This window comes from Elephas maximus, chromosome 9 (genome assembly GCF_024166365.1).
Source record: "Elephas maximus indicus isolate mEleMax1 chromosome 9, mEleMax1 primary haplotype, whole genome shotgun sequence".
In the NCBI taxonomy this organism is placed as follows: domain Eukaryota; kingdom Metazoa; phylum Chordata; class Mammalia; order Proboscidea; family Elephantidae; genus Elephas; species Elephas maximus.
In genome coordinates this window covers 107,944,684-107,957,734 of record NC_064827.1, presented here as the reverse complement: position 1 = coordinate 107,957,734, position 13,051 = coordinate 107,944,684, and the positions used below count along the sequence as shown (strand labels likewise).

At 41.5% G+C, this 13,051-nt stretch overlaps 1 protein-coding gene across 1 annotated transcript in view; it reads left to right on the top strand.

Annotated features, from left to right (window-relative positions):
* HSD17B3 (hydroxysteroid 17-beta dehydrogenase 3) overlaps positions 1-12,789 on the top strand; it is a 55,720-nt gene extending 42,931 nt beyond the window's left edge. Inside the window, exon 11 of the mRNA XM_049895010.1 lies at positions 12,664-12,789. Coding sequence (XP_049750967.1) covers positions 12,664-12,789 — 126 coding nt within the window. The remainder of the gene's footprint in view (positions 1-12,663) is intronic.
* The last annotated feature ends 262 nt before the right edge of the window (positions 12,790-13,051 follow it).

Here is a 13,051-nt window from a genome sequence, read left to right as displayed (position 1 = left end):
AGGATGACTGGTTTCCACAGAACACATCATCCTATCTACTTGATTGTTAAAATCATCCTCTGCTGAGGTCACCCTTTGGTGAACATTCACATGAGACACAAATATCTTCACTTCATTGGCCCATTCAGAGAGGTCTATCCACATACCTCTTCTCCATAAATCTTTGTCTCCGATTTTCTTATCATGTTCCTTCTATGTCCCTGACCATCCAGCCAAACCATTGGCCATAGCCCGTGAATCAGTATATAATCACACATCAGGCCATTTCTCCTTCCAAGCAAAGTGAACAACCAGCTGCACTGCTCGATGTTCTGCCCATTGAGAGGATTTCCCTTCACCACTGTCCTTCAGGGAGGTCCCAGAAAGGAGCTGTAGTACTGCCAATGTCCACTTTCGAGTGGTGCCCGCATTTCTCGCAGAACCATCTGTAAACCAGGCACAGATTTTCTCTTCTTCGGTCAACTGATCATAAGGAGCTCCCCGTGAAGCCAAAGGTGCAGACTAGGAGATGGAACGCAATGCGACAGGAGTGGAGACCATGGACGTTTGGACCACTCCCTCATGCAACTTACCTGTGCCTTCAGGTCCTGCTTGGGCCCGATCTCGTATATATCACTTCCATTTAATGATGGAGTGCTGCTGTGCATGTCCAACTTTATGACTCTGCGGGTCAGACAACACCCAGTTCATGATGGGCAATTCAGGCCGCATGGTGACTTGGTGGCCCATGGTTAAGCGTTCAGTCTCTGCTAAGGCCCAGTAACAAGCCAAAAGCTGTTTCTCAAAAGGAGAGTAGCTATCTGCAGAGGATGGCAGTGCTTTGCTCCAAAATCCTAAGGGTCTGAGCTGTGATTCACCAACAGGGGCCTGCCAATGATTCCAAACAGCATCTCTATCTGCCACTGACACTTCAAGCATCATGGGATCAGCTAGATCATATGGCCCAAGTGGCAGAATGGCTTGCACAACAGCCTGTACCTGTTGCAGAGCCTTTTTTTGTTCTAGGCCCCACTCAAAACTAGCCAGAGTAGCACACCCAAATGAGGAATGTGTTGCCTCCAAAATCCAAAGAGGCCCACTGGATGTTGTGCCTCCTTTTAGTTGTGGGAGAAGCCTGATGCAATAACTAATCCTTCACTTTAGAAGGAATATCTCAACATGCTCCACACCACTGGACCCCTAGAAATTTCACTGAGGTAGAAGGTGCCTGAATTTTTTGGGATTATTTTCCCACCCTCTAGCATGTAAATGTTTTACCAATAAGTCCAGAGTCATTGACACTTCTTCCTTACTAGGTCCAATCAGCATTTCGTCAATGTAATAGACCAGTGTGACGTCTTGTGGAAGGGAAAGTCAATCAAGGTCCCTGTGGACTGAATTATGACATAGGGCTGGAGAGTTGATGTAGCCCTGAGATAGACAAGTGAAGGTATATTGCTGGCCTTGCTGGCTGAAGGTAAACTGCTTCTGATGGTGCTTTGAAATAGGTATGGAGCAAAAAGCATTAGCCAGATCAATAGCTTCATACCAGGTACCAGGAGATGTAGTAATTTGCTCAAGCAATGAAACTACATCTGGAACAGCAGCTGCAATTGGAGTCACCACCTGGTTAAGTTTTCAATAATCTACCATCGTTCTCCAAGATCCATCTGTTTTTTGCACAGGCCAAATAGGTGAGTTGAATGGGAATGTGATGGGAATCACCACCCCTGCATCCTTCAAGCCCTTGATGGTGGCAGTAATCTCTGCAATCCCTCCAGGAATGCAGTATTGCTATTGGTTTACTATTTTCCTAGGTAGGGGCAGTTCTAACGGCTTCCACTTGGCTTTTCCTACCATGATAGCTCTTACTCTATTTGTTAGAGATCCAATGTGGGGGTTCTGCCAGTTGCCGAGTATATCTATTCCAATTATGCATTCTGGAACTGGGGAAATCACTACAGGATAGGTTCAGGGACACAATGGACATACTGTGAGATGGACGTGAGCCAAGACTTCATTAATAACCTGACCTCCATATTCCCTCACTTTGACTGGTGGGTCACAGTACCGTTTGGGGTCTCCCGGAATTAGTGTCCATTCAGAGCCAGTATCCGGTAATCCCCTAAAAGTCTGATTATTTCCTTTTTCCCAATGAACAGTCAGTCTCATAAAAGGCCATAGATCCCTTTGGGGAAGGCTGGGAGAGAGGTTAAAAGTATAAGTTTTTGGCTGTGTATTGGAGTCCTTCCTCAAGGGGACCTGGTCTCCCCTTCATTCAAGGGGCTGTGGGTCTTTAAACTCACTCAAGTCTGGGGATTGATTGAGAGACTGTGATTCTCTATTCTGGCGATTTGAGTTACACTGCTGTACACCTGACCTAGAACTCACCTGTTTGTACATATCAAGTAAATATTAGTAGATTTTCTATGTCACTCTTAAGAACACCATGACTAAGTAGCCAATGCTGTAAATCCATATAAGTCAGACTATTCTGATTACTGCTTTGACCCTGTTGTCCATTACTGTTACCACGCCCACCTTGTCTTTGTCGATTGAGTGCAGCCACTTGGCCCCTACTACCACGGGGTCTAGTCAGCCCAATTATTGTTAGGTATCTTAATTCAGCTAGGACAGTTCCCATTGTCAAATCTGATTTACATAAAATAGCAATCACAACAGTCTTCAAGGATGCTGGTGCTCCCTTCACAAATTTGTTCCTCACTATTGTGGTAAAAGGTGTGTCCTCTGGGTACTCCAGGTGTGGGTCTGTGGGTCTAACCTGAAAAATCCACTCTAGCATGTCAATTTCCCTAAGCCTTTGGATACCTTCTTCTACAGTATACCAAGGCAGGTCGGGTGCTTCAACTTGATTTAGTGTAGGCCACTGGGTGATCCATGCTTCAGTAATCCAACCAAATAAACTATTAGATCCTTTCCTAACTTCTTGAGCTGAAATATTGAATGAAGAATCTGTGCTTAGTGGACCCATATCAATAAGCTCAGACTGATTCATCTTTATGTTCCTTGCACCATTATCCCACACCCTTAATAGCCATTCCCACACATATTCCCCAGGTTTTAGTTTGTACATTTTAGAAAAGTCAAGCAATTCTTTTGGATTGTAGCATACCACCTCCTGGGTCACAGTCTGTACTTCACCTTTTGGGACTCACTGGGACTTAAGTCTAGTTATAGGTCTAGAAGCCAGAATCTGTAGTGTGGAATTGTTTTGAGAACATTCAGCATTGTCTTGTGAAGCATCTGCCTCAGGCAATGCTCTAGGCAATGACTCAGCTAAGGGCTCTTTAGAGGCAGCTGGGCTAGGGCTAATCTCACTGGATGGGAGTGGAGGGGCTAATGGTTTTCCTAGGCAGGGTGGTTTAGCAGACAAACATGAAGTAATTTCTTCAGATGGGAGTGGTTCTGCCGGCAGGAGTGATTCAACAGAATTAAAGGGCTTGGTGTCTCCAGCTTTCTGATTATCTGCCCATATGTCTCCATCCCAAGTTTCAGGATCCCATTTCTTCCCAATCAATGCCTTTGCTTTAACTTCGGACACCTCTCAAGGTTGGCAATTGAGCTGGAGCTGTAATTCAGCCACTCTTACCATAAGGCTGTGTCTGGGTCTGGTTTTTGGCAACTTCAGCTCTGTTAATACAAGAAATGAGGTGTTCTTTCAAAGCACAAGTGGGAGCGTTAAGGTTATTTATGTGGCACTTGAGCTTTGATTCTGAAGCCCTGAGTGCATCTCTTTCTTTCACCAGTTTGTCTAGCGAAAGTAGGACCAACCAACCAGCTTCCTTATTACTTCTCCTTCTGACAAAGCTGTAGAAAGGTATCACACTTGTGTTCATGCTGGGCCTCACCTTTCACCAATATCTGATCTACTCGTGATGATATTTTGTGTAATTGTACTGGCACCTCACACCATAGATTAACTGTGCCCTCTTTACTGCTGGAAGTAGAGTCATCAACATCTTTAAGACTAACCAGACTTGAGAACCAATTTAGAAATCTCATTCTTACAATTTTCTTTCCTCTAAAACCACTCTCAGTACCAAGTTCTGTCTCAGTCATCTAGTGCTGCTATAACAAAAACGCCACAGGTGAATGTCTTTAACAAAGAGAAATTTATTCTCTCACTGTCTAGTAGGCTACAAGTCCAAATTCAGGGCATCAGCTCCAGGAAAAGGCTTTCTCTCTCTGTCAGCTCTGGAAGAAGGTCCTAGTCATCGGCCTTCCCTTTGTCTCAGAGCATATCAGCACAGGAAACTCAGGTCCTAAGGAAGCGCTGTGCCCCCGGCGCTGCTTTCTTGGTGGTATGAGGCTCCTCCATCTGTCTGCTTGCTTCTCTCTGTTGCTGGTCCTTTGCTGCTAACAGTCCTCTGCTGCTGCCAGTCCTCTATCCATTCACAGTTTCAAAGCCACTTCCACATTTTAAGTATCTGTTAGAGTGGCACCCCACTCTTGGTCCCAAATGTCTTAAGAGGGGTTCTCTCTAGAGAAGCAAAACCAGTAAAGCATATAAATATGTACAGAGATATTTATATCAAAGAAACAGCTCCTGTGATTGTAGAGGCTGAAATATCTCAAGTCTGTGTATCAGGATAGAGGCTTCTTTCAATTCACATAACCGCGGGGCTAGTGAACCCAAGATTGGCAGGTCAGAGAGCGGGGCTCCCGCTTTCAGGCTGTGAAGATCTATGAATTCCAAGATCTGAAGATAAGCTGATAGCTCAAGTCCCAAGAGCCAGAGGTCAGATGAACAGGAGGCAGCACAGGATTCAGAGTGAGCAAAAAAGCCAGAACGTCTGCTTATATTTGGATGCAGGCCACACCCACAAGGAAACTCCCTTTCAACTGGTTGGCTACTCACAGCAGATTCAATCCTGGGAGTAATTACATATAAACACTGAGAATCATGGCCCAGCCAAATTGACACACAATCTTAACCATCACATGGGGGAAGGTAAATACCATGACACATGAGATCTCCAAGGAACCAAAAAACAGAAGCTGAAAAGACAAAAAGACCTTTTCTCAGAGCCAACAGAGAAAGAAAACCTCCCTCTAGAGCTGGCACCCTGAATTTGGACTTCTAGCTGCCTAAACTGTGAGAAAATAAATTTGTTTGTTAAAGCTACCCACTCATGCTATTTCTGTTACAGTAGAACTAGATAACTAAGACAGTTGTCTTTTCACTTTCTTGATAACTTATCTGTTTTGTCTTTTGTTGCTTATGCTTTTGGTGTTTTATCTACGAGTCCATTGCTAAATACTAGGTCAAAAAGATTTACCCATATGTTTTCTTCTAAGAGTTTTATGGTTTTAGCTGTTATATTTAGAGTTAATTTTCGTATATGGTGTGAGGTAGGGGTCCAGTTTCATTCTTTTGTATGTGGAGATCCAGCCGTCCCAGAGTTTGTTGAAGAGACAGTTCTTTCCCCTACTGAATGGATTTGTCACTCTTGTTGAAAATCAGCTGGCCTTAGATGTATGGGTTTATTCTGGGCTCTCAATTCTATTCCAGTGGTCTATATGTCTATTCTTATGCCAATAATGCACTGTTTTGATTACTGTAGCTTTGTAGTGAGTTTTGAAATCAGGAAGTGTGAGTCCTCTACTTTATTGTTTTTTCAAGATTGTTTTGGCTAATCAGGGTCCCTTGTAATTCCATATGAATTTGAGGATTAGCTTTCTCATTTCTGCAAAATGACTTTTGGGATTTTGGGGATTGCATTGATCTGTAGACTGCTTTGGGTAGCATTGACATCTTAACACTATTAAGTGTTCTAATCCATGGACACAGGATGTCTTTCCATTTATTTAGGTCTTCTTTAAAGTCTGCCAGTAATGTTTTGTAGTTTTCAGTGTAAAATATTTCACCTCCTTGGTTACATTTTTCCTGGGTATTTTGTTCTTTTAGATGCTGTTGTAAATGGAATTGTGTTCTGAATTTCTTTTTTGGATTGTTCATTGTTGACTCCTGAAGAATTTTAGATTGATTTTCTTTAATTACCTTTCACATGTCAACTTTCTTCTCTGTCTCATAGGCTTTTCTCCTACGGAAATTAGGTTTCCTGCTCTTTTTCAAGTTTACTACAAAGATTTAGTGTCAATGCTTTAAATTCTCCCAAAGCATTCAGTTACTTCTTGAGAATTTTTGAGACTGCATGTGTTACATAGTAGAACTGCTCCATAGGATTCTTGGATGTAATCTTTATGGAATCAGATCACCAGGCCTTTCTTCCTTGGTATTGCTGGCTGGTTTTGAACGACCAACCTTTAAGTTAGTAGTCAAGCACAAATCATTTGCACCACCCAGGGACCTATTCTTAGATGATTACTTGCTATGTTTTACTGTAGAAACTCAACAGTATGCACAGTCACCAATTTAACTCACATTACAAACAGGACATACAGAAAGGATATCGGAACTTCTTTTTGGCTGTAGTTGATCTAGTCTTTATCCGGACTAATGTCCAATAAATTTAAACTTAGTTTTGATCTGATAATCTAAACTGTCCATTTGGGAAATGTACTCACTCTATTATTTGGATAAAATGTTCAGTCTTTCTGGGCATCTCTCTTTTTCCTTCCTCTCTCACTAAGGTGCACTGGGGAGAAGGTACCCATAATCTTATTCCAGTCTTTAAATGTGTGTCAGCTAGTGTCCTTTATCTACATGAATGGTTGCTTCCCTTGTTGCTGAAATTTGTGTCTGTGGGTATTGGGGTGATGAACCTTTCTATTCTTTTGGTTTGGCCAGTACACTCCCTATTTGGGGCTTCCCTAGTTACTGGTGGCTGCAGATGCCTGAATCCCTGCCACATCTACATTTGGCCATGGGCTGGACAGTCTACCATCTGGCTTGATTCGCAGAGGCCCTCTGGCTGTCATTTCTGCCTGAACTCCTCCATGGACCTAAGGGAAGTAGGAAAAAGCCACATCTCAGCACCTAGCTCTTCATGCTGAGCTAATTTTCTATGGCTTCCCCCAGAAGAGTGGGGGCAATAACCACTTCCTTACCCTCAGTGTCAACTTTACCTATTTATCATCCTTCCTTATTCTTCACCGCAGCCTTCCGGCTCCCACCTCTCCCAATCCCCAAAGATACCCATATCAGAGAACACATACCTAACCACTTCACCCTCTTTATCTCTTCTTTCCACTGTCTCCAGGGTAGAATAGATATAGACTTTTTGTATGCTGTCCTGATACCGTATTCTCTCTACCTCACAGTGGTTTAGCTGTCTCCCATGGGTATGATATCCATTCCATCCTGCAGGAGAACACCATGATTTTAGTCCTCCAGGATGTTGTCTTAAATAGAATCCATCAGCACTGAACACTAATGACCAAAGACCAGACAAGTTGTGGGATGATATCAAGGACATCAAACATGAAGAAAGCAAGAGGTCATTAAAAAGACAGGAGATAAAGAAAAGACCTAAATGGATGTCAGAAGAAACTCTGAAATTTGCTCTTAAATGTTGAGTAGCTAAAGCAAAAGGAAAAAATGATAAAGTAAAAGAGCTGAATAGACAATTTCAAAGGGCAGCTTGAGTAGACAAAGTATAATGATGACATCTTCAAAGACCTGAGATAGAAAAGCAAAAGGGAAGAACACACTCAGCATTTCTCAAGCTAAAAGAACTGAAGAAAAAATTCAATCCTCAAGTTGCAATTTTGAAGGATTCTTTGGGGAAAATATTAAACAACTCAGGAAGCATCAAAAGAAGAAAGGAATACAGAGAGTCATTGTACTAAAAAAAATTGGTCAACATTCAAGCATTTCAGGAGGTAACATATGATCAGGAACATATGATACTGAAGGAAGAAGTCCAAGATGCACTGAAGCCACTGGCAAAAAACAAGGCTCTGGGAATTGACAGAATGCCAATTGAGATGTTTCAACAAATGGATGCAGCACTGGAAATGCTCAGTCATCTATGCCAAGAAATTTGGAAGGCAGCTACCTGGTCAACAGACTGGAAGAGATTCATATTTATGCCTATCCCCAAGAAAGGTGATCCAACCAAATGCAGAAATTATGGAACAATATCATTAATACCACATGCGAGCAAAATTTTGCTGAAGATCATTCAAAATCAGCTGTAGCAGTATATCTACAGAGCGCTGCCAGAAATTCAAGCCAGATTTAGAAGAGGATATGGAACCAGAGATATTGTTGCTGATGTCAGATGGATCCTGGCTGAAAGCAGAGAATACCAGAAAAATGTTTACATGTGTTTTATTGACTATGCTACGGCCTTCAGCTGTGTGGATCATAACAAATTGTGGATAACATTGCAGAGAATAGGATTTCCTTTCACCATACTTATTCAATACGTATGCTGAGCAAATGATCTGGGAAGCTGGACTATATGAAGAAGAATGGGGCATTAAGATTGGAGGAAGACTCATTAACAACCTGCATTATGCAGATGATACAACCTTGCTTGCTGAAAGTGAAGAGGACTTGAAGCACTTCCTAATGAAGACCAAAGACCACAACCTTCAGTATGGATTACACCTCAACATAAAGAAAACAAAAATCCTCACAACTGGACCAATAAGCCACATCATGATAAATGGAGAAAAGATTGAGGTTGTCAAGGATTTCATTTTACTTGGATCCACAATCAAGACCCATAGAAGAAGCAGTCAAGAAATCAAGACACATTGCATTTGGCAAATCGGCTGCCAGAGATCTCTTTAAAGTGTTCAAAAGCAAAGATGTCACCTTGAGGACTAAGGTGCACCTGACCCAAGCTATGGTGTTTTCAGTCACCATTGGGAAAGCTGGACAATGCATAAGGAAGACTGAAGAATTGATGCCTTTGAATTTTGGTGTCGTCAAAGAATATTGAATATATCATGGGCTACCAAAAGAATGAACAAATCTGTCTTGGAAGAAGTACAACCAGAATGCTCCTTAGAAGCAAGGATGGTGAGACTATGTCCCACATACTTTGGACATGTTATCAGGAGGAACCCGTCCCTAGAGAACGATATCATGCTTTTTAAAGTAGAGGGTCAGTGAAAAAGAGGAAGACCTTCAATAAGATGGATTGACACAATGGCTGCAATAGTGGGCTCAAGCATAGCAACAATTGTGAGGATTTTTCAGGATCAGGCAGTGTTTCTTTCTGTGGTACATAGAGTTGCTGTGAGTCAAAACCGACTTGACGACACCTAACAATGACAACAACAACAACATCAGCACTTAGAACATGCTTTCTTGACACAAAATCTTGGCTTGCAAGGCTATTGACTTACTACAAAACCCAAAGGTAGAATTCAAAAGTTAAATATTTCCTTGATCCTTTTCTTTTGGTTTCTTATGTAACAAATTCTAATCTTTTCAGGCAAACAGATATCAAGAACAGATTAAGAAAAAGCTTTTTTGCATGTCTGGTGAAGCAAAAGAGAAAACAAACGAAGACACATAAATCACTATAACCATTAAAACTAATTTGGAATTTATGGGGAAGGTCATTGTATCTGAAGTTACGGATAAGAAAGTAGAATCAACTGGTAAGCAAGCAACTCATCCTTCCAAAAAGACAAAGTAAAATAGGATGTTCTCCACCCTCAATAAGTTTGGGGGCAGGGGACTGAGAGGTGGGAACAGAACCTCTACCTATAGAATCCATGTCCTTCTTGGGGGCTTACCATATGTTACCTTATTTAACCCACCTTGTAATCTGGTGAGGTGGGTCATATGGCCCCCTTTTACAGTTGAGGAAACTGAAGTTCAGAGCTGGATCAGCTTGCCCAAGGTCATCCAGGTAGGATTTAAGCCCACGCCCTTCAATCCAGCTTCCACTTTGGGAGGGTATCTTAGTTTCCTGTGGCTGTCATAACAAAATACCACAAATTGAGTGGCTTATAAGAACAAAAATGTATTGTCCCAGGATTCTGGAGACTAGATATCCAAATCAGGGTGTTAGCCTGTTGATTTCTTCTGAGAGCTCTGAGAGAGAAACTGTTCTATGCCTCTAACCTAGCTTCTGGTGGCTCCTGGCAATCCACAGAGGTTCTTGGCTCACAGCTACATATGTCTCTCTGATCACTTGGCTGTCCTTGCTCTGCCTCTGTGTATCTTCTCTTTTATAAGGACACTAGTCTATAGGATTAGGACCCGCTCTACCCCAGTATAACCTTATGCTAATGTAAGTGACAACATCTTCAAAATCTCTGTTTCCAAACAAGGTCACATTCCCGTGTACAGGGATTAGAATTTCAACATATCTTTTTGGAGGATGCAATTCAATCCACGGCAGAGGGAGTATACAAAGATGGGGATGGCAGAGGGGCCCTTTTGGAACATTTTCTAGAGGCCTGAAGTTTTATTTTCTTTATTGTATTGATGGTTGGCCTCACTAAACAAAACATTTAGACCAAATCAAAGCCAACAAAAGTTCTTGATTATGCTGTAAGGTAACAAAGCTCTGATGGGGAGAAAAAGGCAGATCTTTGGAAAGAAGTTGTGTTGAGCTGTTGGGCTGGCTAGTGGAAGAAGAGTTCTGCTAGGGCTCTCAGCACCATCTTTAGTTCCCTGCTTTGAGAATATCTTAGAGGAATGAATCTGAGCTGCCTGAGTAAATATGACCAGCTCCCTGAAAAGCTCAAGTTTCTCTCTAGTTGAATTTCTCTTGCTCATAATAGTAGGTGAATTGAAAAACACTGGATCAACAAGGTCCCACTCTGCACACCTTAATTGCTTCCAGGGGCCTGGAACTGCCTTACGGGACACAGAGGTTTGCTTTGAGGACAAGAAATCCTCCAAGGCCTGCCTGTGTCTTCATCTGGAATGTATTTAAGTAGGAATTCATGCCTAGACTTAAGGCTTCTCTTTTTTTTTTAATTGTAATTATATATACACACACACATACATACACACACATATACATATAATCAAACAATCAAATCTGTTGCTGTCGAGTCGATTCCAACCGACAGGACAGGGTAGAACTGCTTCATGGGTTTCCAAGGAACTGCTAGTGAATTTGAGCTGCTGACCTCTTGGTTAGTAGCTGAGCTCTTAACCACTGTGCCACCAGGGCTCTATATATGCAAATATGTATTTGTTTATTCTAGATATTTTGTGTAAATGGGATCATATGATATTTGTCCTTTTGTGTCTGGCTTATTTTACTGAACATAATGTTTTCATGGGTCATCCATGTTGTAGCTTATATCAGAACTTCATTTCTCTTTATGGCTGAATAATATCCCATTGTATATATACCATATTTTATTATCCATTCATCTGTTGATGAGCAATTGGGTTGTTTCCACTTTTTCACTATTTTGAACAGTGCTGCAGTGAACATTGTTACACAAATATCTGTTTACATCCCCGACTTCAAGTCTTTTGCGTATATGCCCATGTGTAGAATTGCTGGGTCATTTTTTAAATCGACCACCAAAGCATTTTCCACACTGGTTGCACCATTTTACATTCCCACCAGCAATGGATGAGGGTTTCAGTTTCTCCACATCCTCACCAACACTTGTTAGTTTCTGTTTATTAATAGTCATCCTAGTAGATGTGGTCTTTCATTGTGGTTTTGATTTGCATTTCCCTTATGAATAATGGCGTTGAACATCTTTTCACATGCTTATTGTCCATTTGCATATCAATGTAAGTCTAGGCAAATCCTTTGCTCATGTTTTGAATTTGGTTGTTTACCTTTCTACTGTTGAGTTGGAGTTCTTTGTATGTTCTAGATATTAAACCCTTATCAGACACATGGTTCCCCCAACTTTTCTATAGGTTATCTCTTTACTTTCTTGATAAAGTCCTTTGGTGCACAAAAGTTTTTAATTTTGATAAAGTCCAACTTATCTACTTGGTTTTTTGTTGCTTGTGCTTTTGGTGTCACCTTTAAGAATTCTCTAAGGTCCTGAACATTTGCCCCTATATTTCTTCAAGAGTTTTATGATTTTAGTTCTTTATTAAGGTCATCGATCCATTTTGACTTAATTTTTATATATGGTGTGAGGAATGGGTCCAAGGCCCTCCACTCTTTTTTAAAGCAAATGCTCCATGTTAATAATTTACACCCGACCGTGACTGCTTTTCATTCATGAATTCATCCATGCATTCAGATATTTGCCGAGCATTGAGTTAGGTGATAGAAAACATTTCCAATTCTTCCCTGCAATCTCATTTTAATAGAAACTTGGTAGAGAGAACATGAAGACATTAAATGATCAAGGTGGGGTAAGAAAGCTCCAGGCAGAAAAATTGCTCACAAAAAGAAAGAGCAATGAAAAGGAGTGACCCTAGAAATCTCCAGCATACTGGTATCTCTAGAGATACTGAAACACCAAAAACTGTCAAGTCGATTTTGACTCATAGCAACCTATAGGACAGAGCAGAATTGCCCCAGGTGGATTCAAACTGTCAGCCTTTTGGTTAGTAGCCAAGCTCTTAAACACTGTGCCACCAGCATTCCCTAGAGATACTAGTGTGTACAAAAGAGTGCAAAGGGACTGATTTGGTGTCTGAGAATATCTTGCTTGCTGGGAAATTGTCATGAGATCTTTAAAGTTTAGCCACTACTTAAAAGAAAAAATGTTTTTAAAGATTGTGACTATAAAGTGAGGTGTTTTGGCCATAACTTCTTTTCTCCCAGACATTCATGTTTTTGTCTTGAATGTGTGAAGGCAGGTTTTCTACACCTGATCCCGTCCTGGGTGTTTTATAGCAGCGCCTGTCAAAGTTTCCTCCTGAATCAATACACGGATTATCTAAAGCAGAACATCCACACCAAGCAGTCCGGGGAGGGGTGAGTGCTTGAACCCAGCATTGCTTCTCTTCAAGTTCATGTCCACTGAGGAGAACCGGAGGTCTTCAAGTTCATGTCCACTGAGGAGAACCGGAGGAGAGACCAGCTCCCTTCACCCCCTGAAGCTCGAGGGAGCCTGTGCTACAGATACTTACAATAAAAATGTTTTTGCCACTACTACTGAAGTCTGAAGATTCTTTGAGAAAGCTGTGTTGTGAAACATTTATGCATAGAATTACCATAAACCAAAAACACCAAACCCATTG